The 26,639-nt window shown below is 36.2% G+C and overlaps 4 protein-coding genes and 1 long non-coding RNA gene across 9 annotated transcripts in view; 1 reads left to right on the forward strand and 4 right to left on the reverse strand.

Annotated features, from left to right (window-relative positions):
• stau2 (staufen double-stranded RNA binding protein 2) overlaps positions 1-2,097 on the reverse strand; it is a 63,431-nt gene extending 61,334 nt beyond the window's left edge. The window contains exons 1-2 of one of the 2 annotated variants that reach the window (XM_077736144.1): positions 2,011-2,032; positions 1,579-1,908 (exon numbers count right to left, since the gene is read on the reverse strand). The gene's annotated coding sequence lies outside the window, so the exon portion shown is untranslated. Of the gene's footprint in view, positions 1-1,578; positions 1,909-2,010 lie in introns of both variants that reach the window. The other variant, XM_077736143.1, reaches the window with a different exon arrangement.
• A 975-nt stretch (positions 2,098-3,072) lies between these two features.
• ube2wb (ubiquitin conjugating enzyme E2 Wb) lies at positions 3,073-9,707 on the reverse strand. 2 transcript variants are annotated; one of them, XM_077736321.1, is made up of 6 exons: positions 9,619-9,707; positions 8,741-8,832; positions 5,992-6,094; positions 5,558-5,713; positions 5,041-5,116; positions 3,073-4,966 (listed from the first exon to the last, which is right to left on the reverse strand). In XM_077736321.1, exons 1-6 carry the CDS (start codon positions 9,631-9,633, stop codon positions 4,953-4,955), a joined length of 456 nt encoding a protein of 151 aa, XP_077592447.1. In that variant the 5' UTR covers positions 9,634-9,707; the 3' UTR covers positions 3,073-4,952. The 2 variants fall into 2 exon arrangements, with proteins under 2 accessions (XP_077592447.1, XP_077592448.1); XM_077736322.1 differs by lacking the exon at positions 9,619-9,707 and adding an exon at positions 9,111-9,453.
• Positions 9,708-10,598: 891 nt separating this feature from the next.
• On the reverse strand, positions 10,599-12,947 carry LOC144209776 (elongin-C). 2 transcript variants are annotated; one of them, XM_077736277.1, is made up of 4 exons: positions 12,910-12,947; positions 12,294-12,321; positions 12,023-12,166; positions 10,599-10,938 (listed from the first exon to the last, which is right to left on the reverse strand). In XM_077736277.1, the coding sequence occupies exons 2-4, from the start codon at positions 12,295-12,297 to the stop codon at positions 10,748-10,750; spliced, it is 339 nt and encodes a 112-aa protein (XP_077592403.1). In that variant the 5' UTR covers positions 12,298-12,321; positions 12,910-12,947; the 3' UTR covers positions 10,599-10,747. The 2 variants fall into 2 exon arrangements, with proteins under 2 accessions (XP_077592403.1, XP_077592402.1); XM_077736276.1 differs by lacking the exon at positions 12,910-12,947 and adding an exon at positions 12,723-12,859.
• Positions 12,699-25,854, forward strand: LOC144209778 (uncharacterized). The gene is made up of 4 exons (XR_013329233.1): positions 12,699-12,853; positions 13,561-13,701; positions 17,619-17,685; positions 25,206-25,854. It is a non-coding gene; the product is annotated as an uncharacterized LOC144209778 (long non-coding RNA).
• The window catches only part of LOC144209770 (junctophilin-1-like), a 28,318-nt gene continuing 19,491 nt past the window's right edge, over positions 17,813-26,639 (reverse strand). For both annotated transcript variants that reach the window (XM_077736266.1, XM_077736265.1), the window contains 3 exons: positions 23,505-24,235; positions 22,561-22,657; positions 17,813-21,627 (listed from right to left, as the gene is read on the reverse strand). In XM_077736266.1, the coding sequence (XP_077592392.1) occupies positions 22,577-22,657; positions 23,505-24,235 (812 nt within the window). In that variant the 3' untranslated portion in view covers positions 17,813-21,627; positions 22,561-22,576. The remainder of the gene's footprint in view (positions 21,628-22,560; positions 22,658-23,504; positions 24,236-26,639) is intronic.

Consider the following 26,639-nt stretch of genomic DNA (forward strand, 5'->3'; position numbering starts at 1 on the left):
CTGCATGGGGAGTTTTTTTCGGTGGTATAGGACCCCATCATAAAAAATAAAAACAATATTTTCTTTTATTTTATTTATTTTTTTATTTGCCATTTTCTATTTTAAAAAATCCTAAAATCCCAAAACCTTAAACAGAACATTAAACTGTAAATTAAATATCTATGGAAAGAAATTAGCTCACTTTACCAGTGAATGTGTAGAGCAACTAGCACAGACTTTAAAATGAGAGGCACTCAGCATAGCACACATTCTAATGTGGCAGTAACCAATTCACATAGACAATGAAGCTTTATATTAAAGAGCTTTGCTCATGTTACTGTTGCTAAGCCTTACTGGAAAAGAGTAGGAATCCTGAACGAGACAATGGCTTTATGCTTATAATTTAAAATCACCACAAATGAAAACGAAACAGACATACAACAAAGATCAGTTCAATTTACAAATTGATTTCACTAAATTCCGAGTGTCAGGCCACCAAAACTTCACTGTTGCTGGCCCAAGCGAGCCACCACAATGCAAAAATATATTTATATTCATCACTGACAAAAAAAAAACCCATTCATAAACATTTTCTGCTGATTTTTGTTTTACCCCTTTACAACCAAAAGGCATGTGAAGGAAAACAAAAACAAACAAAAACCTGCAACTCTATCTATGTCAATAAGAGGTCACTGAAATTGGGAGTGCTAAATTTTATCAAAAACTGAAAAGATACAATTTCATTTATTTAACACTGAAATATTCTTGAGTTAAAATCGGTACAATTAGTTTTTTTTCTACTAGGCTATTTGTATACTTTCTGACAAACTTTGCAAAGATACACAAAACATATCAACTCAAATGTAGGCCAGAACAAGAGGTACGCTTACTTTTGTAAAATTGTTTTAAGCGCCAGGGTCATCAACTATTAATTTACTATATTTACTTACAAATAAGCCACACACTTAATTGTTGAATTTTACAATTTCTTACCTATAAGCCACCCCCAGATTCACAATTTTGACCTCCATATTCATGGTTTTAATAGGGAGTACAAATGTGTTAATTTGAAGGGAAAATCTTTAGAAAATTATCACATGTGGTGTTTCTGAGATACTGTATGAATCAAAAGCACATTATGAGGGTCAATATCACAAGGAATTAATTAATGGTTGTTTTCTATCTGCAAAAAAGAAAATAACCAACAAATAGTAAATGTTACTTTGATGATATTTACTGGTGAAAGAGTATAGCCAGTCTTTTTGTGCATATAAGCCTTGCCCTTGATTCAGTCATCTTATTTTAAGTTACAAATACAGTGTATATGCGAGAAAAACCGGTAACATTTTTGTTCTGCAACAAACAATACATTGTGTCATGTGATCATAACTGGATTAGTAGCATCTCTGTGTTTTACACAGTGCATGAATGCAATAATTAGTAACCCAAATTCAAAAGAGTTGGCAGGATGGTTTTGAATAGGAAAAAGTACCTCTGAATAACATTTTGAGGTCTTGATTGATTGTAATTAATTGCAATCGCACAGCACCACTAATCTTGGCCATTCCTTAATGGACAGTTAAAAAACCAAATAATCACCTGACAGCACATGTATTTTCTTGCTTCAGATAGGAAGATGGGTGTTAGATCGCAGGCTTTAAGACCCCTAAAACATACATGACTGATCTCAGTGTATCCACTTTAGCAGGAAGCTAACATTGGCAATCATAAAATGAGCATTTCCCGTAATATACGGACATGATGTGCATAGATTCCGGGATGACTACGGAACGCGGAGAGTGCTCCCGTTGGGCAACATCATGTCAGAGTAACGTTCCATCTGCTGGTTGCATGCTCATCGTAGCAGGTCGGCCAAGGACCTCTCTCGTTAGCATCACCATAGCGCTCCATCTACCAAAGGTCTAGGCTCTTACAGGACAAAACAGTAACCTAAGCGGCGTGACAACAGCATGGCAAATACACCAAAGGCAATCTTAACCCAAATTGACAAGTATTTTTGGTCATTATTACCTTTGTTCAGGGCCAGACCCCAGTTACACCTCCAACATTGGCAAACACTAAAGAGAACTGGAGGCTGTCGGAACATACCATTTGATAAGGATAGGTACAAACTAAAAACACGCCAAAAGCGTGTAAATTTAGATGATTATGATTTAATTGTATATAGGGAGTGTCTTTGGTGTCTTGGTGTTTTACAACATTTTGCGTTGCTTTCAAAACACCGTTATAGATTAAGACAAAACTGCATTGAATTGATGTAACCCCCTCCATGGAAGGATGGTTCAGTCCCAGTTTTTGTCTTCAGCAGCGTTCATTCCGACTGGAATGTAGTATGGATGTAAATTTAAGTCTGAAATGTTTGTTTAAAATTAAATTAATGTGCGATAGGTAAAATATAAAAAATATAATTTTTATTCAATCTATACTGATGTAGATTTATCTGCATTGGAAGTTTATTCATTGGGGACAATTAATTTTAAATATTTGCTCATTATATTATTTCAAAACATTTGAGAGCAAATTGTTACTATGGCAACCTGGTAGAACTAAAGATGACATGATTATAAGGGATGGAACTAATATATCAGATTGTAGACACCAGTTAAACAAAAGTGAAGTCTTTTATTATTGATTATGAAAATGAACAGGCACCTATTACACAGAGCTTGAACATCCCAGGACATTTTTCTTTGAAAATAAATATCAAACACTCATAAGTTTTGCTCACTCAATATTAATGAAAAAAAGGAGTTCAAACCACATTGAAAAGGAATAAGTGATGACCTTCAAAAATGTATTTATCTGCAGGTTAGAAATATATAGTATATTTGTGAGGGCATTTTCTTCTTCCCCACAAATATCACGTTACGTTGAACAATCATTTCACTATTGTTTAGCTTCTGAAAGTGAACAAGAACATATCAAAGGTCCTGGAAAATAAAGTTTACTTGTCAATAGTTATTGATTTTGTGCTGTGATTTCTACAGAAAGTAGTACCATATATTATAAACATCATTCAAGACAAACAAGCTAAACTTGGGGGAAAAAAAGAAAATGAACACACAAAAGATGTAAAATTCAAGTCTCTTATTGGTTTCTTGAGGAAAAGTTATACTTTAAATGGCCAGATACCTCAGCAGGTTACCTTCAGAGGATGCATTACTTTAACATGGCTGTCACAATGTTTAATTCTTGTGATTCAAAGATTGGATTTTACTATTTGCACTAAAAGAAGTGTTGCACTCAAAACCACACAAAGAGGACATCATCTGAAATTAAAACTGTTAGAGTTGGGAGAATCAAAACCAAGTGTAAAAAGATAAAAAAAATAATAGAAATGTTGGGTTGGTAATGCAAAAAAAAATTGCTGTATTACATGGTGTTTTGTATAAAATATAGTTATAGAATTGCATTAATGTTAATCTTGACAAGAGAAACCATATTTTAGATAAACAAGCCTGAGTCTTGGTTGCCCACTGCTACAATTCTTTCATTCTAGGGAGACTTTGTAAACTGCAGCATGCTCAAACTACTATAACCCGAATCTGAAGACAAGATTAGGGGTTTACGGAACAAAATAAAAGTCAACTTTAATATTAAACATTTTTAACAATCTAGTCTTTACGGTTGGTCCTTGTCAACAGAGGAAAAAGACAGAGATCAAGGCCACGATCTCAACAAAGGCCTTCAAAAAAAACATCTAGTCAAGCTCGTCGAACAGTCTGACAAACATTTGGGAAGTGAGAGAAAACAAAATGCTGTTTGGAGACCAGAACAAGTCATAAGTGGAACAATGTAATGAGCAAAAAGTTATAGCCCATCTATTAACTAGGCAATGAAGTAAATACGTCACCTACTTAGAACATCCCTTGCCCCAAAAAGAATTAAAGCCCTATATACAATAGCTCCAGACATGTTATTATTTTACAATATAACAGTCTCTTTTGGTGAAAATATAGTCTGATAGTTATCTTTATTGGAAAAAAAATACCTGAGCCATAATGCTGACCAGGCAAATCACAAAAACATGTCAACACTCCCGTATACTTTCTCTCTCCATGACCGAGGACATTTTTTAAAATAAATACAATGAAAATATATATATCACATTCAAAAAAGAGACAGCCTTTCAAACAGCCGAGTACAAAAAAAAATAACATGACATTAAAAGGATTAAAACATATTCAAAAGAAGAAAAAAAAATGCAACATTCTTTAAATGAAAGCCCCAACTGTTAATTTCTTGGACTGGACAGATCTAAACAAGGGAGATATACTATTTTTTTTGTATTTGACCTAATGCCACACTTGTTTTGTTGCCACATGTATCAGCCAAACCAGTCCAGAGTACTGAAGATTGGGTTTTATGAATTTAAGAGAAACTAAAACCATTGAACATTTACAGTGTTGGGAATAATGTACTGGCAGTGCCTCTTAACTAAACTCTCACAGTGCATAAAATGGAAAAAAATAAAATAAAATAAAAAAATAGGAAGCATTTTCTTGGGTGCATGATGGTCAGGTCCCTTCGGAAAATCCACTCAGATTGATTTGTAGGCCCAAGTATGCGTCCATCAGTTGGTTATTATTGCACAACACATTGACTTTAAAGTCATCACGCTCAACACACGCATACACACGTAACAATAATTTGAAAAACAGGAAACACACAAAAATACATCTTGCATACTGCATTAGTATTGTCCCCTTTCCCCCCCAAAAAAATCCTTCTTGAGTGCATCTAAAGAGTTCCACGGTTTTCCATTCTTTGCTATTACTGACTAAAACATGCATTGAACTGCCCAACGGGTTTGAGAATGCAGTCACACGCCTCCAGCGTCTTGGTATCTGTCCATTGTTCCAGTCAAAGGTCAGAGTTCAAAGACTGAATGATTAAAAAGTGCTTTACGTAGGTCAGTAGGACTTCTCTTCTGCGATTACAAACTTTGTACATTAGCAAGTATCATCTGTGAAGTCAATGAGAAACATTATTAGAACATTTCAATGTTTTTTTTTTTTCAATGGAATAGTCAGTACGTACCGTGATACCACCATTTTGTCTTCTTTGGATTTTTGTTACACGTTCTTACATAAAAAGAGTTATCCGGCGGTCGTCTCTGCGAGAGAAAAAAAAAACATAAACTTTGTGAAGATAAACGGTTTGGAAAAATGAATACTGAATTAAAAGGAGAAAAAAGTTCTAATATTAGTTGTTATTTCAGAGCTGTCCAAATGGCAAAAATCATATTTTGTAGTGGGTAAAGAGAATTTTCAGATTTCCTGACCCTTTTTCTTAGGGTACAATAATAACATGATATAATGAGGTATGCATAATTATTAAGGAAATTCTTCTGCTCAAGAAAATTGGACTAAAATGTCATTACTGGGAACTCTGAAAAGTAAAATAAGTCTTTCAGAGAGATTCTGAAAAGTTGAAGTATCTAAAACAATTAATGAATATCAAATAATCAACAGGGTATCAAGAAAAGTGGAAAGTTGCAAATTAAAATGCCAAAAATTGACAAGACTCAAACATGAAGCTACTAGGAATCCCTTACCTTTTCTTTGCAGCTGGACAACATGCTAATGATGCTAAGACAAACGGATTGCACTGAGAGGGCTGGTGACCAGTCTTCCGTCAGGATGGATAGACATATGTGACCGTTACTATACACATGAGGGTGGACAGGTACATTTTCCCCTGTGAACATTACCTGGAAAAGTCACACAGTATAGAAATCATTCATTTTATATGGCAATTGGCTTTTCTTATATTATTCGTTTAACAGATCATAAGAACATTAGGTATGAATATTCTAGGTAAGTACTTTAATCAATCCTTGGAGCCTATTTTTTTGATAATATTGTATATTGCACATTGACTGATTGCTGCCCTGTGTTGCCTGTAGCCAAAGCATGTGCACGGCCTTCAGTCTCTAGTGTGTTGTGACACAATGAGTTAATTTGATGGAAATAGTTATACAATTCCTACCTGAGGTGAATCAAAAGGATATCTACTACTAAATTTGAAGAGCAGCTGAAACTTTTCTCCTTCGTACAGTGTGCCAGGGGCCCCTTCCATATCTACAATCCATCTGCAAGAGAAAAAAAAAGTATGTTAGAAATGAATGATCATAAAAAGTTTTAAATTTCCCATATTAGTACCTGAGAACAAATGATACCAAGTTTAACCTCATTCTAACCTAATTTACATTTGAATTAAAAATGCTCTAAATTTACCCTTAATGTCACTTTTTTTCCATAAGTACATTATACATCTGCTCATGCACATGCAATAATTACATTTGAAAACTGTTAAAAATATTATTATGTATGTTTTGTTGGTGACAATTTTAGATGATTTGCTGTAGTAAACAATAATGACATGGCAGCCTTCAGAGAACAGCTTGCTTACTGAAAGAGACACATTTTGTCAGTCATTCAGAAGTATTTTTGTCAATGAACAACAAAGACTATGTTTCAAGGTTATCAAAACCAAAGCTAGTGGCACAAGTTAACTATCAGCATTCAGAATAAACATGTGGCAGATATGTTTACTTTTTACTACACCAATTATCATTAATTGACATTGACAATTTATATATATATATATATTTTTTTTTAGCTTCTTGGCAGTGTTTCTCAGAATCCAAGATGATAATTGATCAATATCAGAAGTGTATTTGTTATTAGGTATATTTAGGTATTTCCCTCCTGTTATAAACAAACTTCCATTTACAACATAATGCCAGGCCACAACATAAAATTGGTCTTCCATCTTTTTTTTGAATGAGTCCATATTTTTTTGCAATTGTGGCCATGTCTCACATTCATTTTGGTAAATCTTATGCATGAAACAGTGGGGGGAAAGTAGAAATACGATGAAAAGTCCCTTTCACCCAGATAAGGTTACAAATACAAATTGTTGTCTCTTATCAAGCTCCAAGGATAATAAAAAGGCCATTGACGGTAGCATCAAATTCACTGGCCTTTTTTTTCCTTGATAAAAAAGCTGATAGATAAGCAAAAACTTGCTCCTGTTTGGATTTATAGCCCTTGAGGCTTTGAACCATTCAGACAGTTGAAACCAGGATTTTACTCTGAAAAAAATATTGTTTAGGTTAGTGTTTAAAAAAATGCAACTACAAACTGCTAGTAGTAACACTTGTCACCTAAAATCACACCCCATAGAGATCAATATTTAGTTTTCCAAAGCAAACACTGTCACATCACAAGAGCTTTACCAGCTGTACAGGCAATGCTTTAAGTTATATGAACTGTTATCATGAAAACCAAAGCTAGTATCCAAAGAAATTGAAAGAGGGGAATAAAAAAAGTAGTACTCTTATAATAAGCAAGTCAAATTCCCCTGTGCTGTACCATTACAAAATAAAACATGAAATGCTGCCAAATGATTTTAATCCAACATCCGCAGAAGCCTCTCCACTTCCTTGTCAACAATTTTCTTTAAACTTCTAGTTTACACATGGCACATACAAGAGCTTTCGCTTATTATAACGAGCAATAAACTAATTTGTGGCAGTGGACGCAAATGTCACACAGGCTCAGTTACTGCTGTACTCACTGCTTTTCAATACATTTGTTTGTATTTATATTCTAAAAGATTATTTTTTATGACCGTGTCTTGTATGAGTTTATACCAAGTTCTGTCACACCACAATCTTGGAAAAATATTTTTTTTGTTAATTTATGAATATTTCTGTCAAAAGGTCATTCAGTTGTCCATTAGTCTAACCAATTAAAAGCAAAAATACATTCCCATACAAGAATGTTGTGATTCCATGGACTTTACAATTATTGTGCCTGTCCAGTAAACCGTGAAAAAAAGGTTCTTGAATCTCTCTAAAACAATGAGAAACTTTTGTGTGCCCCGTGTGTGTGTGTGTGTAAAAATATGTGCTACGTTGCATTTTTTTTACGGTTATTAATCGTGTAAATCATTAACAAGGGGAGCCTTTAGCTGAGGTGGACAGGTATGTAAGATTTTTGAAAGATTGATAGTGGATGTTGTAAGACAGCCAATTGAATTGAACTGTGTTGTCATTATGGGAAAGAATGAAAGTGATGAAATGAAAGTGGGTAGCAATGCTCTAAAGTGAGAATCAATACATTCGTGACAATATTTTCAAAGTAAAATAACAGATATGGAAATGCATTTACTTTTTGAGGGATTTCGAAAGTCGGATCTTTTTCTATCTCAAATCACTAATTTGCACATAAGAACATTGGGAATTTTGTGCCTAGAGGCATTCATAAGTTGAGGTATGGCTGTAAACTGTATTTGTGTGACTTTCAACAGATTTCTTTCACATATGTAGTAATTAATTAGTCATCCAAAATAAGGGCTCATTACCATGTTTGAAATCAAAAAGGCACACCCAGACAAAGCAGCTTACATCATGATGTGTTAAATGCAGGAGCCAGCTAAACTGGTTAGAATACTTGTCAGTCAGGCAAAACAGAGCACAATTTTAGTCTCACCATTGTCATGGAAGAAAAAAGATTATATGAATTACTTTTTCAAGACCTTTAAAACTAAGTCTTAACTACTCCACCATTGTATGGCTTATGAAATAACTGCAGTAACAATGGTCAGCTAAGCAGCACTAACTTCTCACTATTATATTCTCAGTATGTTTATTACAAATATTTTGATTCATACAACATGCTTGAAGGGTCTGGGCATGTCAATATACAAAAAAAATCTGAAAAATACTTACTGCGTTATGGTGTTTTGTACACTTTTTTCATTTAGCGTCATCCCTGGGGGTGGATCATTTTGCAGGGCTAATAACTCCTTTTGTAGCCGCTTCTGTTTATGTATATAACAAAAAACAAATATGATTCATAGAGTAAAACCATTCCAATGTAGCCAAACTTCATTCATTTTAACCTTCAAGATAATTATGCTAGGTGAAATTAAAATATATTTTTGATACTTTCAGTTTATGATCAAGGATATCTAAATGTTTATTTGTTGTGTTTCTACCAAATGAGTAGTGCTTTTTAATGTGACATCGTGTGTTGACTACCCTTGCTTGAGTAAATAATAGACAAGTTGATTTCCCAATTGATACATTTCACACATACAAGCATTGTGATTCGGTGTGTCCTGATGTTTATTCGGTTGTTTTCTTTAATGGATCTGGTGTTGTTTTCCTGTAGAAGCGATGCACCTGTTCAGCTCAAGAGGAAACTAGAACAGGTCAACCTTCGCACCGCCTCACAAGCTAACTCAGCCGCACAGCTTAGGTTTGGCCGGTCGTTTAATTGAATAAACCTTCAATTTCCACTCGTTACATCATATCAGTTTTAGTATCAGAGTTTTCGCCTGAGAACTTCATCGTACGGAATGAATATTGTCACTCCGACTACTGGTTTCTACGCTAGCCTCGGTGCTCTTGATGATGTGCTAACGTAGTTGTAATGCTAGCAAAATCCAAGCTACGGATCTGTACAGAAACTTAACATAAGACGTCATCGTCACCTCATATAAAAGCCGTGAAATGCTTCTGACGCGGTGAAGCATAAGGCCCGTTTAGTGTGCACTAAAGCAGGTAAAGGGTCAACTTGGGGCCGCTGTCATTTGTGCTCTTACCTGCATCGACGCCATGATGGAACCCCACTACCGCCCCCGCGCACCAGCTCCTAGTGCGGGGCTGGTGACGTCAGGTGGATCACGTGACAGCACAAAGTTGTTTTGACAGGAGACGAGACTAGTAACATAATTAGTCGGAACTAAATGAAAGAAAAATGCGATGTCATGCTCAAGATAGTTGAACAAATGCAAAGTGAAGAAATAATATACACTTTACAATCACTGTCCCCGCATTTTGATGCAAATTCCGGATATTTAACTTCCTGACTGCCATTGACGGTGATGGACGTCTATGTTGAGTGTCCTAGGCCAGTTATTTATCCTCCTGACTACCAGTAGTTCAAATTTGTCCTCTGTAGAGGACATCTGTATTTTTTTGCAGTTATTCTTTTAATTTTTAAAAATGTTATTTACTTTCCACTACTTTAATGTAAACTATTAAAATTGTTAAATTTACTTTTTCTTTCCTGTCATTAAAATACTCAAAAGATAAATCACCAATATTAAATGAGAAAATATTGCATTTGATGAATTTCCCTTAACAGATAAGGAACTATTTTAACTTGTAGTGCTTTATAGGTATGTACTTATGTGCTTTATAGGTTAAACAAAATGCCGTCACTCAATCTCATTTGTTTCAGTTCCACATTTTAGTGTATCAGAATGCTTGACCTAATTGTAATCTTTGGATTTAACAAACTCCTAACACTTGTTCCGTGGGGTTCACTTTCACCGTTTAATACGCTGCATGAATGGTTCTTATTGAGGGTAATCTGATCAGCAGTTTCTATGAAATTGAAGTTCAGATTTGAACTCACGACTTCCATTGCCCAAAATGATGTCAAATGAGTATGAAAAGAGACATTTTTGACACGCAATTCAAACAGGTCTTTACTAAGACATTGGGCAGGGTAATTGGGGGTTAGAAGAGACAGGTTTGTCACATTCTTGGAATAAACACAATCTGCCTTATTCATACATCATATTAAAATGAAATCCTTTAATAACTCAAAACAATCACTGATATTCTGATGCAAAAACAAAATGTTTTCCATGGTCTTATGGCAAACAAGTTAAATATTCAATACCATCTAAAAGTGTTATAGGCTACTGCATAAACTCAGTAACTCTAGCAATCGAGGAAGTTAGCCGCCATGAGCAGTTCCAGTGCAATCTCGGGGGCGATGGGAAATTCAGGGATTTCCGTGGAGCTGTTGGTGTAACGGACTTTGTAGGTGAAGTACATGCAGACCTTGGAGAGGACATGTGAGGGAATCTCCCTAAAGTTGACCTCGTTGGTTTCGTTTTCAGCAAACTGACCTGAGTAGAAGGGGAGACAGAAAAATTAAGAACTTTCAGTTGACAAAATGTAAGCAAAAGTGCACTTCGAATGATTCCTTGAGAACACAATACTGTATTAATGAAAGAATTGGCCTTATTTTACATCTACAGTAATGTTGGAGAAACTGAATATTTATTATCCCAAGTATCAACATCAAAATAATTAACTATATTATAGTTAACTACGATAAATACTACAAAATAGAAACAAAAATCATCATGCAGTAAAAACTGCAAAAAATAGCATCACCAAAATATAATTTAAAGCTAGATGGTTAAAGTTCCACTGTCTTCCATTTTTCATGCTAATTTTTTCCATTAGGGTTGTCAAAAACTATTCAAGAAGAAATTTTAAAAGACTCAAAGATCCAGAACTACTGAAAATGTGTATTGAAGAAAATGTAAATACATTTTTTTGTAGTTTGCCTTGCCAGAATTGACTCCTTGCATCATGTAGTTTTACCTACTCCATCATGCATATAGGCCCAGGCCCCATTTTACCTGGTCTTTTGCGTATTCATATCATTCACTAAATGGCATAAACATACATTTCTAAATACATATTAGGAATACAGCAAATGAGTCACCTAAATTATCAAAGACAATTGTATTACATTGCTGCAGATTATCACAACCACTTGCATTCATGCAGAAAACCACAAACTTCTTACTCCACAATTTTGACTGTTACATCTAAATTAGTAGTAGCATTATAACAGGTCTATTTACAGTAATTCAATTGAATAAAGTACATGTGTGCGGGAACATAACACCAACATATGTGTTTAAATATAGATGGGAGCGTCTCACGTCAGAGGCGGGCCTTACTAACTCGAGCCTACGTAAGAACGACACCAGGACTGCTTGCTAAGAATAATCAGCAATATAATATTATGCCAAGCTCATTGGGCTCCAACAAGTAAGTTCTCTGGCACACATATATTCTAGGCAGCCTTTTCACATTAGGATCATATGTCAGTGATAAGCTATTAAGATAGAGGTGGGTTACACCCTGAACTGGTTCCGAGGTTTAAAATATGGCATATGCAGTATGAATAATCACCTGGACCGCTCAGCATTGCCTTGATAGTACCCGATGTCAATGCATGTTCTCTTTTCACAATGAACTCATGGCCATCTGAAGATATCAACTTCACATACATGGCTTCTGGCCCTTCACAACCGCCATAGGTCCTTTCTTCACCATCTGTGGGACAATGATATGCAGTTTCTAATACGTGGAAATCAAATAATTAATGATGTACCTAGAATGTATGCATGTTATTGTTAACAACGGAACTATTTCTATGTGCTGTATACAATCTATAACTCACCCATTCTGATGCGGGCCGGGGGCTGATCCTGATGGAAAATTAAAAAAAACATCATAAACGTGTACATATTCATTCGAGTATTACAATGACATTTCTCTTTAAACGGGATCCATCCGAGTCATGTTAGATGAATGTTTGACAAGCATTGTTACAAATCCAGATCACAGAGTATACACAACTAAGAAGAAGGGTGCGTTTTTCTTTTAAATTGTCAATATGATAAATATCGACCATAATAATGTCTCAAGCATAGAACGCCGCAGTTAGAGCTAGCTGGCGCATGCTAAACAGCTAACATGCTAAAGCCGTCAACAGTCGTGTTTTATTCTATTTATACAATGCGAAATTTAAGATCTAAAGCTCAAAATGCTGATACAACCCAACACAGCATCATGATGTAAACAAGGAATTCATATTAATAAGTCTTACCACTTGTCGACTGACTGTGGAGTGGCAAAAGCCGATAGTGCTTTAGCTAACTTTAACAACCGGGATGTTGGCAGTCGGAAGTAGTTCTAAAGTGTACGTGAATTAAACCAATCCGCGATGCAGAAGCCACGGTGAATATATGTTCCGTCGCAACATTTCACTTTTAATATTCTTCGCAATTACGTACCTGAAAATTCTAACTAAACTTGGTGAACGATGTGAGAATTCCTTTTGTTTTATCTATTTTCCCCCGCGAGCTGTTGGGTAAATACAGCCATGATTAATCTGACTAAAACCGTATCCTTTTAACTCCTGACGCCATGACTGACGTATTCTTTCAATGTCCCCCTTTGTAATCGTCACTGGAGCGTTTACCTGACTCAATTGATGTTATTTCAAAATACCCAATTTTTCCTTTTTATATTTTAGGCACGCCAAGGGATAAGACAACTATTGAAAGCGATAGGAGAGTTGGCAGCGAAAGAAAATTGACCAGCCTTCCAAGTGACTTATTTTAACTCACGACAAGACAAAAAAAACCTTATTACTGGATTTATATGGTCGTCAATGGCACTTAAAGAGTTAATAATTATTCAGGTATATAATAAGAACAATGATAATAATTACAACAATAATATTCGTCTTTATAATAAATAATAACTGTAATAATAACATAAATAAGTATATGAATAAGAATAATATTGATAATAATCGCTCCAATATTAATAAAAACTAAAAAAAAATATTTAAAACACAACGAAAGGTTTCCAAATCATTTAGTAAGTTATAACAATACGTAATAATAAAACAAATGTCTGATACCCTTGTCTTCCCGTAGAGGGCGTGTGTGTTGCAGATTCGCCCACGCTGATGGTCCCCCCACTGCCCCCGTGCGTGCTGTGATGGGAACGAGCAGGTGCTCATTGAATGTGACAGTGACATTTTGCAGCTCCATAAATCTACATTCAAGATGGAATGTGTGAGTTAAGAAGCATGCATGATGCACCGTCATCCGTTTTTATCTCCACCGGCATTCCAAAAGTGAATCACTTATACCATTGATGCCAAACTTTAAGATGTGACATGGTCAAACCTTACACTTACTAGTGCAAAGCTACACATTTTAGTGTCTGTTTAGGAATGGACTCATAGATCAGATAGTTGAGAAGAGGTCCAATAGACCCGATCAGGTTCAGAATGTGACATGTTAGTGTCGTGGCGTGCAGAAAAGGCGCTGAGTTGTGAAATGTGAGGCCAGTCGGAGCTATAATATTTTAGATAGTCCAAAAATAGGGCATCCTTGGTCTTTGTAGACTCAAAATAAAGTAATGAAACACACTGATGATGCACAAGTGACGCCGCTGACCTGCTATTTGTTTTATAGTAAGGCCTGGCTTACACATGGTGTTCCAGAAAGTTCTGTTGACGCATACACAAACACACAACGCAAAGTGAGAGCAATCAGTGACCTTCCAGCGCCGTCCCCCCGTCCCCCATACCCCTCTATTACACCATTAGTGCTTTTGATCAGAGCAGGCGGGTTGCGGTGATCACTTTCATCTTTCTCTGATATGACGCCGCCCCACTGCAGCTGCTGCATGCTCTATTTTAGAAACGCATACAAGTAAAATAGAAAACGTATGATGCCGATTAGTTCTCTCTATCTTAGACATAAAGACAAATTATTTTTAACGGTATTGCAGAGAGAGGTTGTCAGGATTTTTCTTTAATTATAATACATTATGATCCTCATTTCTCAATGTTTTGGGTTATTGTTGACAGGCTTTATTTTTTTAAGTAATTGTTTTAGTCAGTTTTTATAGATAAAAAAGTTCAAATTTCTGCAATGTCACCACACACATCATCAATACAGATAAACTTCCCCATGGCATACCCACTCCATTGACAACCAATCAGAGCAAAGAATATTTAGATTAGATCCAGTCATCTGTTGTAAAAAAATGACTTATTCAGGCAAACAAAGATAAGGACCATCTAAAATGGCTTAAAAATTACATTATCTGAATTTTCAATGCAGATTGTGAAGCAAAGCTGGTAAAATGACATCTAAATTCTTGCAAATATTGCATGGATTTTCTCCGGGTACTGCCTGATGCCCATAACTAGCTGGGATAAGCTCCAGCACCCCCTCATGACCCTTGTGAGGGATAAGTGGTTCGAAAATTGAATGAATGAACTTTAGTGTCACTTTGATTATTATTATTTTTTGCTTCGTGATTGCCCTCCTCAATGGTATCTTTTTTATCAGTCCCCTGTGCATTAAAATCCAGGTCAGAATATTATCGGTCATATAGGGGCAGATTGGGGGAGGGATGTCTGGGCATTTCTTTAGATGAAAGAGGAAAACTCCTGTCACAATGAATTGGAGGGCACTGGTCCTTTAGCGTTATTGGCCTGCAGCCATTTAGAGCAGTGTGCTATTTGAACAGTGACTATGAAACCTGGCTGCAGACAGGGATTGACATCTCTTAAATGATTTAATAGTGCATATCCACCCATCCCTCCATCCATTCACCCATCCATTCATCTATCCCCACTTCTGAAAACGTTTTACTATCACATTTCACATGGGATCAGTCTTCAAATGGCATATATGACATGCAAACAGATGTGACAACCACTTAGCATCAATAGCTTGAGGCCAATGCACGATTTACAATCTAATTTTTGACAAGACATCGCCTTGGTTGAAGTCCTTGCCACTGAAAATAACACAAGGTAAATACATAAAACACCATGTCATCAAATGTGTATATTTTTAAACTGAGTTTTGACTCTGTAAATTTAACAGGTGAGGGTTGCTAAACTAAGCTGATCTATGCAAGGCATGGAAAATGGATCCTAAGCGGACACCCAAGATATCAAAGGGGTCATGAAAACTTAGTAAGGGTTCTGGGGGACCTCATGTAAGCTCAAGACTGGATACTTAATCATTAGGATTCAGTAGAACTGCCCAAAGTAGATAGCATCATGTAAAAAAAGTGGAAAAAAACAGGCCTTAAATTTTTATCATTATTAAAACATTATACAATTTATGCCCTTGAGGATTGCCAGCCCAGAAAATGAAATAATTTATTATTTTTCTCTATTTAATTTATTTTAAAAACCAAAAAAGCCCACACACTTATAACACGAACATGGGTCCATTAGAGGTTTGCTTGAAAATATTTAATTTGGAAAACAGGAGCTTCTCATTGACAAGTGATCAGACAATTGTGGGGCCATGTGAGTAGTCAATTGAGTAGTTTTTGAAGAATGCAGAGTGGGATTCTAAGAACAATATTTGGACTGTGTAACATGCTTTGGGCTGCTTTCCTCCAAATGGGTCAAGAGAACTTTTCCATGTTAAGGAAAGCATAGTTTGAAATATTGAGTCAAAACTCATTGAATGGGCTTTTCTGTTTTGGCCATGTTGACATTTTGAAGTTTGACAGACTAAAGAGCTTCTTAAACAAGGTCTGTAGGACAGGTCTTGCTGTATGATTAGTTTCATTCATAAACAATTTACAAATAAATGCATATATGAGCAGTATATACCACTATGTAAGAAATACTGTTTGTGCTCACTGCAAATCTGATGATTGCCCTCTCTGACAGCTGTCATTGGAATCTGTTAAATAGCCTCTTCGAGACATTAACGACCAACACGGTTTCAGTTTATATTTGTGCATCGTGCACTTAAATCTTGGCAAGTATTCTGAAACGTATGAGAATAGTAACAGATATTGAATAGCATTACTGACAAGATGGGTATCGCATCTGTGTTTTACACTTTTGAGAGGATTCACACAGTCTGTTTGATCTCATTACAAAAAAAATCAATGATGCAACAACTTTTTATACCAATGCATTGACTGCAGTTAATGTCAGGACGTATGGCAAGAAAAAAATGTAATGTGAATTACAGGCAGATGAGGAAGGCAGATGCATTCATTCATTTTCTGAACCACTTTATCCTCACAAGGGTCACGGAAGGTGGATGCAACAACACTAATCCCAGGATAATCAGCAATGTAAAACAGTAAAAAGTGAGAGCACCTGTATGTTCTCGCATCACTAATGCGACATCATGACAAAGACAAGTTGAGTTCAAGCTTCAATTTCCTCCCATGAGACCTCATTACGAGAAGGTCGGCAGGAGGTATTTGAATATCTGGGGGGTACACACAGTATCAACACATGCGAGATCCACAAGTGAACACTGGATTGGATTATACAAATTTTAAACAAGTAGTCAAACCTAATTTTGAGTGCTCCATGCTATTTTCCCTTTCCAGACAGTGTGATTGAATATACTGACGTTAACAACTAGGAGAAAGTTGGTATAGCAATTTTTGTATAAATGAATTTTCTGTGAAAATAGAATTACAAATTATAAAACGGGTGTTAAGCACTCGCAGTGAAAACTATCATTACATACAAAAACACCAGGAACTAAGTCGTGGCTCTGGATGTCATTTTTGTCCCAGCAAATTGTCCGTTGATGTCTCGGATTTGTTTAATTCAATTCAAATTGCCGTACGACTTACCACATTGTGCTGGGCTTTCCTCGGCATCAAAAAACGCTGTTCGAAAGGAAGAAATACTGCGCAGGTACTTCATTTAAGCAGCTGCTTCAAAAATAGGCATAACCACGCCCATATTGGCCCGCCATATTAAATGTGGAAAAGATAGTGGCATGCTTACCGCGTTCCATGAGGTGGTTTGTCCTCCCAACTCAATGTCCATGTTTTGTTAAGATGACGTAGAATAGTCGTGATTTTTTTGAGGTCTTGATGCTATAAAACATTGTATATTACAATAAATTTATGATGCACCATTAAACTCAAAGAGGGGTTCATTCGTTCATTTTCTGAACCGCTTTATCCTCACTAGGGTCACGGAGGGTGCTGGAGCCTATCCCAGCTGGATTCAGGCCAGAGGAGGGGAGCACCCTGAATTGGTCAGTGGAACACTTTTGCTCATTACTATCACAGACTGTTAAATAATCGGACATAAGCTTTTTAAATGAAATACCAGTATTGTAATAAAGAGAAAGTATTGAGTAAAAAATATCAGTCACAAAAAAATAATTAACAATGCATAACATTTTTATTGTTATACACATAAATGTGTCTCCATAGACTGCATAAATCATGAGTCTTGTGAGCTCAAAGATTTCCAACAACTTCCAAAAATAATCATACAAGAAACATCGATCCACCTTTCACATTCGCAAATTGTACATAGAAATGTTTTTTTTAATCCTTCCATTTTGCTGTCAAACATTAGAATATGTGCATTACGTTACCAATTACAAACAAGTTATAGCCACTGTCAAAATACAGGAGTGCAAATTGTTAGAAAAATACCCATACTCATACCAGATTCTGTAGTATTGTGCTCTGTAAAAATCTTTAGAAATTGTATAGAACTGTCTATTTATAAATGTCCCTAAAATGCAATGTTGGATTGAAAACAAATCCAAAAAACAGACTGTAAATTAACACCCTAAAATGCATTCATTTTTCTGAAGACAAATTAATTTGTACAAAAGGAAGTGAATAAATAATCAAATATGACATTGTCGATAACATGTTATCTGATTCTCCCTATTTTCAATACAAATGGGTTCCAAAATACTCATGACAATAAACAAATTGTGAATAAATACTAAATGCAACGAAGTGACAAATCTAAATATTTTATCCCAAATACAACATAGGTCAAAATGCATGATGTTAAGGGAAAAATAAGCTCATTATAAATTCCATGGCATCAACAATTATCTGTCTTTTATGTTCTATTATGAACCAAATGATGAAATTTGGCATGCACACATCGCATAAGAGTTTTATTCACAATTTGTATAATACCCTAACTTTGTGGGGTACTATTTGGTATATTGGGTGTCCAAAATATCTATACACTGTTGTGCAGATGATAACATGACATGTTCATACTTGAACATCATTTTCATATTTCAAGTAGCATTTCAAAATGAATTTATTTCTTCAAAATGTAATTTTAAAATCTTTTGGACACCCTGTCAATGTTTTCTTGGTTATCCAATTTCAGTACATAGCATTTGTATTTTGCGTAGTTGTGCTCTCGGTGCACACAGTATTAATTTAAATGTAATCAAATGTATACTTCAATATTACAGTGCAATTTAGTTGTTTGAAGCAATGAATGACATTCAATTTTAAAGTCCTTTTTTATCCTGATCTGGGATGTTTATTTAAATTTAAAGTCCTATTTTAAACTGATCTGGGATGAGCATAATAGTTAGTTAAGGAGTCTTGTGCTGATGCTATTGTTTATTCATGCAAAAGGGGGTTGAAACAATTGTGTTTAAATAAAGTGCTTTCAATCTGTTTCTTCTTGATACAAATTAGTGCTTTTGATATTTTTTTATTAGATCAAGTTATTCTGTTTGTATACTAATAGTTTGTGTCTGGAGAGTCTGCCCACCCAGTGTGCCATTAAACCTAAAGTTCTAGGTAGTTTTGTGTAGGGGCTGTATGTGTACATAGTTAGTCCTTCTGCATTTAGAAAAACTGGCTAAACAAGTTAACTGTTTAAACAAAACTGGCCCAAAAATCTGCTATTGTCAAACGACGCCCGGAATTGGGCAACGAGACTTCATGGAAGCACTGTCATATCTAAAATCAAAGGATAAACAGAGCTGCAGTGTTAAAACTTAATGGCTAACAGGAATGGGTGATTATAGATAAATTAGTGCTATTCATTTGCAATACAGAAAAGGTGGAGTTGACATCGCTTGCTCTGGAAAGAGTGGCCGTTTCCAGGATGGTCTAATTTCGACACAAGAAGTCACTAGTAGGTCATAAAAGTCATATTAGCTACACTGGGGAGCGGCACCCTTTGTCCCATTTGCTCTAGCACTGCCCTGGTTGTCATATTAACAAGCTGCATTTACATTTGCATGAAACAAATCACCCCCAGGATTTCAACAAGGGTTTGAAAAGTGGCTGTTAAGTGTATTGTAAGTCTTTAACTTATAGTTTAACTATTGTAAAGAATGTCAGACCTTTTTTTTTTTTAAAAAAAAGAAGCTTGGAACTGTTTAAAATGATTTAAATTGCATAACGTGTCCTTCAAATAACAAATCACATTTTGTTGCGTGGTGTATTCTCGTCCTTATTATCGACAAATAATATATTACATATATATGTATTTAGAAAATAAATAATACTAATTCTGTCAAAATATTTTTTTGCCCAAAATCAATGAGAATTTAATAAAATGTGACTCCCTCAAGATGAATAATGTTCACAAAAAACAATTCATCTTTACTCATGAAAGTGAATCATATAAATAACATTTTTTTCCCTTAAAGTCAAAGAAAGTCATGCCAGAAAGTTTCTGTGATACGTGTTAACTCATTAAAAAGCATGACTGAGCAGATGACAACAGTCACGAGTATCCTGCGTAATATTAAGACAAGGATGACACACGTCAAAATCCTTATCTTAGAACAAGGTAAAAAGCACTGTTAAAGACCTTTAACGGCATGATTCCACTTCACTGCCGGCCCCCACAGTTCCCCCTCGTCAACCTGAATAAATTGAACTTTACGTCCTCCCCAATAGTGTTTAGATCACTGTCGCGGCAGCCATTGCATCCAAGAGTAAATAAAACAATAGTGTTCTATGGTGAGAAAAGAGGGGATTTGAGCCCAGTGGTATCAATAAGTCATATGTTGCAAAACAATCAAACATTTTATTTGGATTTCAATAAATAAGACATTTGCTAAAGCTACTCTCGACAGCCTGCGTCAATAAAATTTTGATTGCCAGCTGATATAAATATCATAGGTTGGAAACCCTTTTCCACACAGAGCCAATACAGTCCCTTATGAAGGCCATATTAAAGAAATGGATTTGACATAGCAACAGAACTAATGTTTATTAGTTTACATTATAAGTATTTGTTTTGTTTTTTTAAATCAGCACGAATGCTAAGGTTTAATTTTAGATTTAAGTGCCTTTTTGGAGCACAAGTCCTGGTTTTTCCCACTTCTGTGATAAATTATACTTTACAATAATAATGTATTTCTTTTTTTTGGCAAAATATACTCTAAGCTCTTTTGGAAAAAAATAGAACATATTGCACTTGCATTTACAATAAAATACAACTCAATTAGTTTGGGAATTGAAAAAAGAAAAGGGTAACCATCATCCCATGAACAACAAAGAACAAACACAATACAATGAGAAAAAAAAATACTAAAACAGTACCATGCAATGTGGGGATTGTTTTAAGCAGTGTTGGATGGAGCTGGACAAACATGATGAGCTTTTAAAACAGTAAGACTGGCAAGTGACCGTGCTAGCACTGACTGCTTAGCAACAGGCCTAGGCCATCTTCCTGTGGTACAAAGCGACGGGAACCCCAACATCCCCTAAAAACGCTCCACATGCTCCCACTGCAACTGTTCCACGAGCCTCACTCACGCCTAACCATCGTCATCTCTTTGCGATGGCAAAATAAAAAGGCAGCTGTTGCTTCCGTCATCTAAAAGTGCAGCTTTGCTTTCTCCCAGCAGCAAAGTCCATCAGCCCGCTGCCTCCACTCGCCGTACGGGCCCGGCTACCCGCGTCGGCACTAGCGGGCTGAAATGACTTCGGCTACGTTTGATTGATTTATTATAACTCACTAGACACAAGATTTCACCTCCGATTTTTCAGAAGCCCAAAGGAGTGTTAATTGGCAGGGGAGGCGGGGCCTGTGACGGGTCGGTGGTAGTGACGCCTTCCTCCTGATTCTTTGCGGTGTCAAGCTGTTAACCAAACACCTTGGGGCTGCCACCATGACTCCTCGGCGCCATTTTAGTTTTTTCAAGGCTGGCGATGCAACTGCATAGCTTGCCGTGTTTTCACTGCAAACACAAATTTGTTTGTTTTAGACATAATCAGCGTTTGACACACGCATTGATTAAATGCATGGATTTCAACTTAGAAGATATAATAGTTAGATTTTTTTAATATAAATGGATTAAAAAACTGGATTAAAAGCCCTAAATATTCAGTTTTTTATAGATCTAAAACAATGTTTATTTGAGCTTTTTTAAAATATATTTTTAGATTTTACAAAATGATTTTTGAACTAAGAACAGAAAAAATGATTAAAAATTTACAATTATTGATTTAAAAAGGCGTAAAATCAGGAAATGTAGTATACATCTATACTCTCCATTTTAATTTGATCCTAAAACAGAAAGTCGGCACTCATGATTTACTTTCCCGGGCCACACAACATGATGTGGCGGTCCAGATTTGGCCCCCGGGCCGCCACTTTGACACATGTGACTTAGACTTAACTTTCATTAAGATATACTTGTCTACACAAAAATATTTATTACTCGTTCAACCCATACTGTTCAGTCATGTAATAATTCATATTAAATTCAAGTAGAGTAAAATGCTTCCGCAACTATAGAAGGAAGGGGATGTTTTTTCAGGGCAGTGCGGTGGCATTTTATAAATACTGCTGGCGTTACGTTTAAGTCTGTCTGTTGCCAGGCAACATGAGAGCACATCTTGAGTGTGTTGGAGTTGCTTTATCAGTATGTACTCTTTAAGACATTATAATATGTTCATCATGTCAAAACTGATTATCTTTAGTGGCTTTACAGTGAGACAAAATAGGTGTTAGTCCTTTACATGGTCAATGAGTTAAACTTTGACAATTACTGACGTCATGTATGCTTTTTTATCAGGTTTTTGAGGCCCTGTTTTGGTTTTGATAACAATTTGACAAAGGAAGCATTAATGTATATTATCTTAAAAAAAGAATACAAGAAATAACTTACCTAAGAGTGAGCACTATCAGGTCAGAAAATGGACAAATATTATTGCAAGGCCAATATTCAGCAGCATTACCATAGCGACTAGGATGGAGTTAGGACCCTGTAAAACAGAGATGATAATGAAAATATTATAGCAAGCTTCAAATTGCCAAGGGTCCAAGTGTCAGTTTTCAAAAACATTAACATCGTTTTGATTTTATTTGGCGTAATTATTATAATGGGAAATAGAAATGACTGGAAAAAACATGCTTCAATAATGCATCTAAGCATCAATCAATTCATAAAGTCTTTGAATAGATGACAAAAAAATAAAAACAACAATAACTACAGTACAGTAATCCCTCGAATATTGCGGTTAATGTAAATCAGACATGGTCACCCCTATTATAAGTACCTTTTTTTTCTTTAGTACTGAGTCCTAGTAGCAAGAGTACACTAATTACCTCAACCAGTAGGTAAAACATGCTGAAGGTGGAGATGATATATTCCGTTACATAACATATTGTTTTGTTGCAGATAAATACAACCAAAAATCTATCAAAATAAAAATGATCAAACTTGCATGATAAGTAATATGAAACCGGAGATGATTATATTTTGGAGTAATGATGTAAAAATTAACAATCAAATTTTGCAAATGTTTGCTTGTGAAGCCCTATGATACATTATAGTGACTTGACTCCTTCAGAGACCAATCTCTATATAACTAAATGTGACTTGACTTGAATTCTCGGTAGACTAATGTCTAGACTAAAAAAAAAAAAGAATCTGACTTGACCTGAATTCTTCAGACCAATATTCACATCAATGAATACGACTAGACTTGAATTTTCTATAGAACAATGTCTATATAAATAAATAGGACCTTTCTTGATTTATCTATAGGCCAATATATATAATCTGAGTCCAATGGTATGTATCCTACTTCTACAAATGGAAACACTCACCGTCTCATTGGTTTCTGCAACCTCCATACTTGCTTTCTTTGTATCTGCGAGGCTCTTTGGCTTTAGAGAATCTTGCTTCCTGAGTTTTGTGTCGCTCTTGTTTTCCCGTATGGAGGCTGGCTTCGGGGTCGGGGTGTTCGCTGACCTGGACTGTGGTGGTAGGCGTGCCAAGGCCAGGGCACTAGGTTCTTCCTCAGGGTCTTCCTCTGGGTCAGGTGGTGGAGGGCCTTTTACAGGTGCCTTTACGTAGTAACTGTGGTACTCTGTGTGAAGCTGGCCATTGACTGGAGCCGCGAGAGAAGGTGTGAGGACATCAGGTGGAGGGTTCGGCTGTTGAGGTTTAGCAGGTTTATGGGGAGCCTCGATGTGCATAGGAGTAGCTTTGGGGCCATCGAGGACGGGCATCCTTTCCTCTTTGTTTGTCTTCCTGCTCGAACGTTCATCTTTGCTGGTTTTATGAGTGGGTTTCTCCTCCTTGCTTGTTTTACGGGAGGGCTGCTCTTCTTTGCTGGTTTTGCGGCTGTTGTGATTGGCAAGATGGTGGCCTTTTTTCTTACTGGAGTGAGGTGAGTGAGGAGGAGAGCCCACAGGGCTATTCAATGGAGAATGAGGAGGGGTTGTGCCTTTGCGGTAAAAATGGGGAGAATCACTTGGCGACTCTTCTTTCTTTACAACAGGGACCTCCTTAATTTCTACAGGCTCTTTAAACTGCTGTTTCACGTAGTCGGGCCCTGCAAAAAACGATGGATGTGGTTAAGTATCTCACATAATCAAAACATATAATGTACAGTATATGATGGGGTATATATGCTAATACTAATCACACGTGAATATGATAAAGGATGGAGAGTGAAAAATGGTGTCGTTGTCTATAATTCTATGCAGGTTTAGTTCCCGTACTGCTATTTTATCCCCCATATATTGTGCATCTAAAAAAAAAAACTGTACCGCCAATAAAATATGAAACATAAAGTCTTCACTGATGGCTTGGGATAAAAACCAAACCTTGAACAGGTTCCAATTCTATTTTAAAAGACGTTATCTAGTGGCCAAGAACTCACACAGAGAGCAGTGGCCTCTTATCTAACTACTCCTGAAAGCTCAACTGTGAGTTGAAAATTGTGGATAAATATTGTCAAAGTGAAACAATATTTTTATGTTTTAACCATGTGAACAAAACAAAGTCAATTACATTGAAATAATAATAAAATGAGTATAATGACAGACTATATGACAGTGCAACAGAAGTAATGTTAGTTCTGACTGATGCTCCATTACATACAAATAATACTATCATTGATTTTTATTGTTTTCAGTTAAGAATGTAAATGTGCAGCATCATGTTTTTGAAAATTGCAATCCTCATAAATCTGTGTTTATGCTCATTCCGTCAATATACTTGGGTATAGTAAGGGTTGAAGTATTTTACTTTAGAAAAAAAATGGAACCATGATATTCTAATTATATCAAGATAAATCCGTTATGCAGACTGACCAATGTCTCCAATGTCTCACTTGGCAGTACTGACCCAAAGTTTTCATTCCCCTGAATATCTACTAACAATATTTCAGTTTTAACAAGCCATTTTTTTAAAGTCAACTTGAATCCAATTTGACGGTGACACCTGATACACGGACCGAAAAAAAAACAGCATCTGCTTCTAGTATATCCACTACTAGCTTTCATCTTTCCACCTGACAGGTCTTGAGTGTACCTTGACGAGGTCAAACAAGGTGGTGACTGGCTGAAGGAAGGGACAGCTGCGCCGCGTCAGCCACATTGGGGTGGGTGCGTTTTACACCCCTCTAGAGCGCACAAGGATGCCAGCTATGTATCCATCAGACGGCGGTGAGCACACTTTGGCAACAAATATAGCCCAATTAACGTCACCAGAAGGTGCCACGCCCACCCCGACCCTCATTGCTTCCCTCCAGGGTGCTGCGTGTGAACCAATCATAAAGGTCAGGGTTCTATTCCCCGTGACCCTGTTTTCCCTTTTGATGTGCATAGTCCCAATGTGGGTGATAATCTGCTATGAGTCTGAAATGTCAATTACAAACAACAAGGGGTTTAGAGCCCTGGTTGCTACCCAAGAGGGTTTATCATTAAAAGCTGATGGATCGGGACAAGTGAGAGCATTTTCACTACAAGGTAGCCATTACCTACATAAAAGATTAAATGGAAGATTGTATTAGGATTGAAACACGTGACTTTAATTTGCCCAATACATCACTAGCATAGAAGCAGGCATGGTTCTGTAATATCCTTTTTTTTTTAAATATTAAGAAATTTAGAGAAAGGTCCATGCATGATGAAATCATTAACTGCAGCTCTTAATTTTTCATTAATTTTAAAGTTAGTGTCTTTTAATGACCACAAAGTGTAATGCATGTATTTTAACAATAGAATGTAATAGGCATATCGATTGAAGCAAATATAAATGAAGATTTCTAAGCCTTTTGGAGTCATTTTAGTTTAAAAATGGATACAAGCGGACACGGTTATACATATTCAAAATATTAGTGTGGATTTCCTACTTTTAATGTGACAATTGACCATAAAAAACTTGTCCTGAGATAGTGGTGACAATAAAAGGCTGAAAATAAACAGTGGATATTTACAGGCTTCTACTTGCTTGGCCACAGTTATCTTAGAGGTGGTTTTCATTTAACCATAACATAGGGGTATCTGTTTGCACTCAAACATGCACCCAAAGGACAAATTGATCCAAAAGCAAAAAAAGAACAGCATTCTTGGTCAATTTGGATGTTGCCTTTCCTTGCAAATTAGGATCATGACATTGTTAGCAATGTCATTTATAATGTTACTTAAAAGGCAAGGGCACCCTTTGCTCGGACTTGTGTGGTTGACTTTCTGCGGCCGTGGCATGACCACCAGTTTCCACAACACAACTAATGTCTTCACAGTGTTTGTGGCTAAAGTAGAGCATCTCTATGGCTTAGTGAAGGGAACACGCTCGAATGAGTACCATTGTTTATGTGTTGGTCACTCACTATTTTGTGGTGCCTTCTGGCAAAGGCCCAAGGTCATGCAGCTCAAAGGCCTAAATATACTTCTCAGTGGGAGTGAGGGAGACACGCCTTGTTGTACACATCAGACAACACAACTACTATA

This window comes from Stigmatopora nigra, chromosome 16 (assembly GCF_051989575.1).
Source record: "Stigmatopora nigra isolate UIUO_SnigA chromosome 16, RoL_Snig_1.1, whole genome shotgun sequence".
NCBI classification, from domain to species: Eukaryota; Metazoa; Chordata; class Actinopteri; order Syngnathiformes; family Syngnathidae; genus Stigmatopora; species Stigmatopora nigra.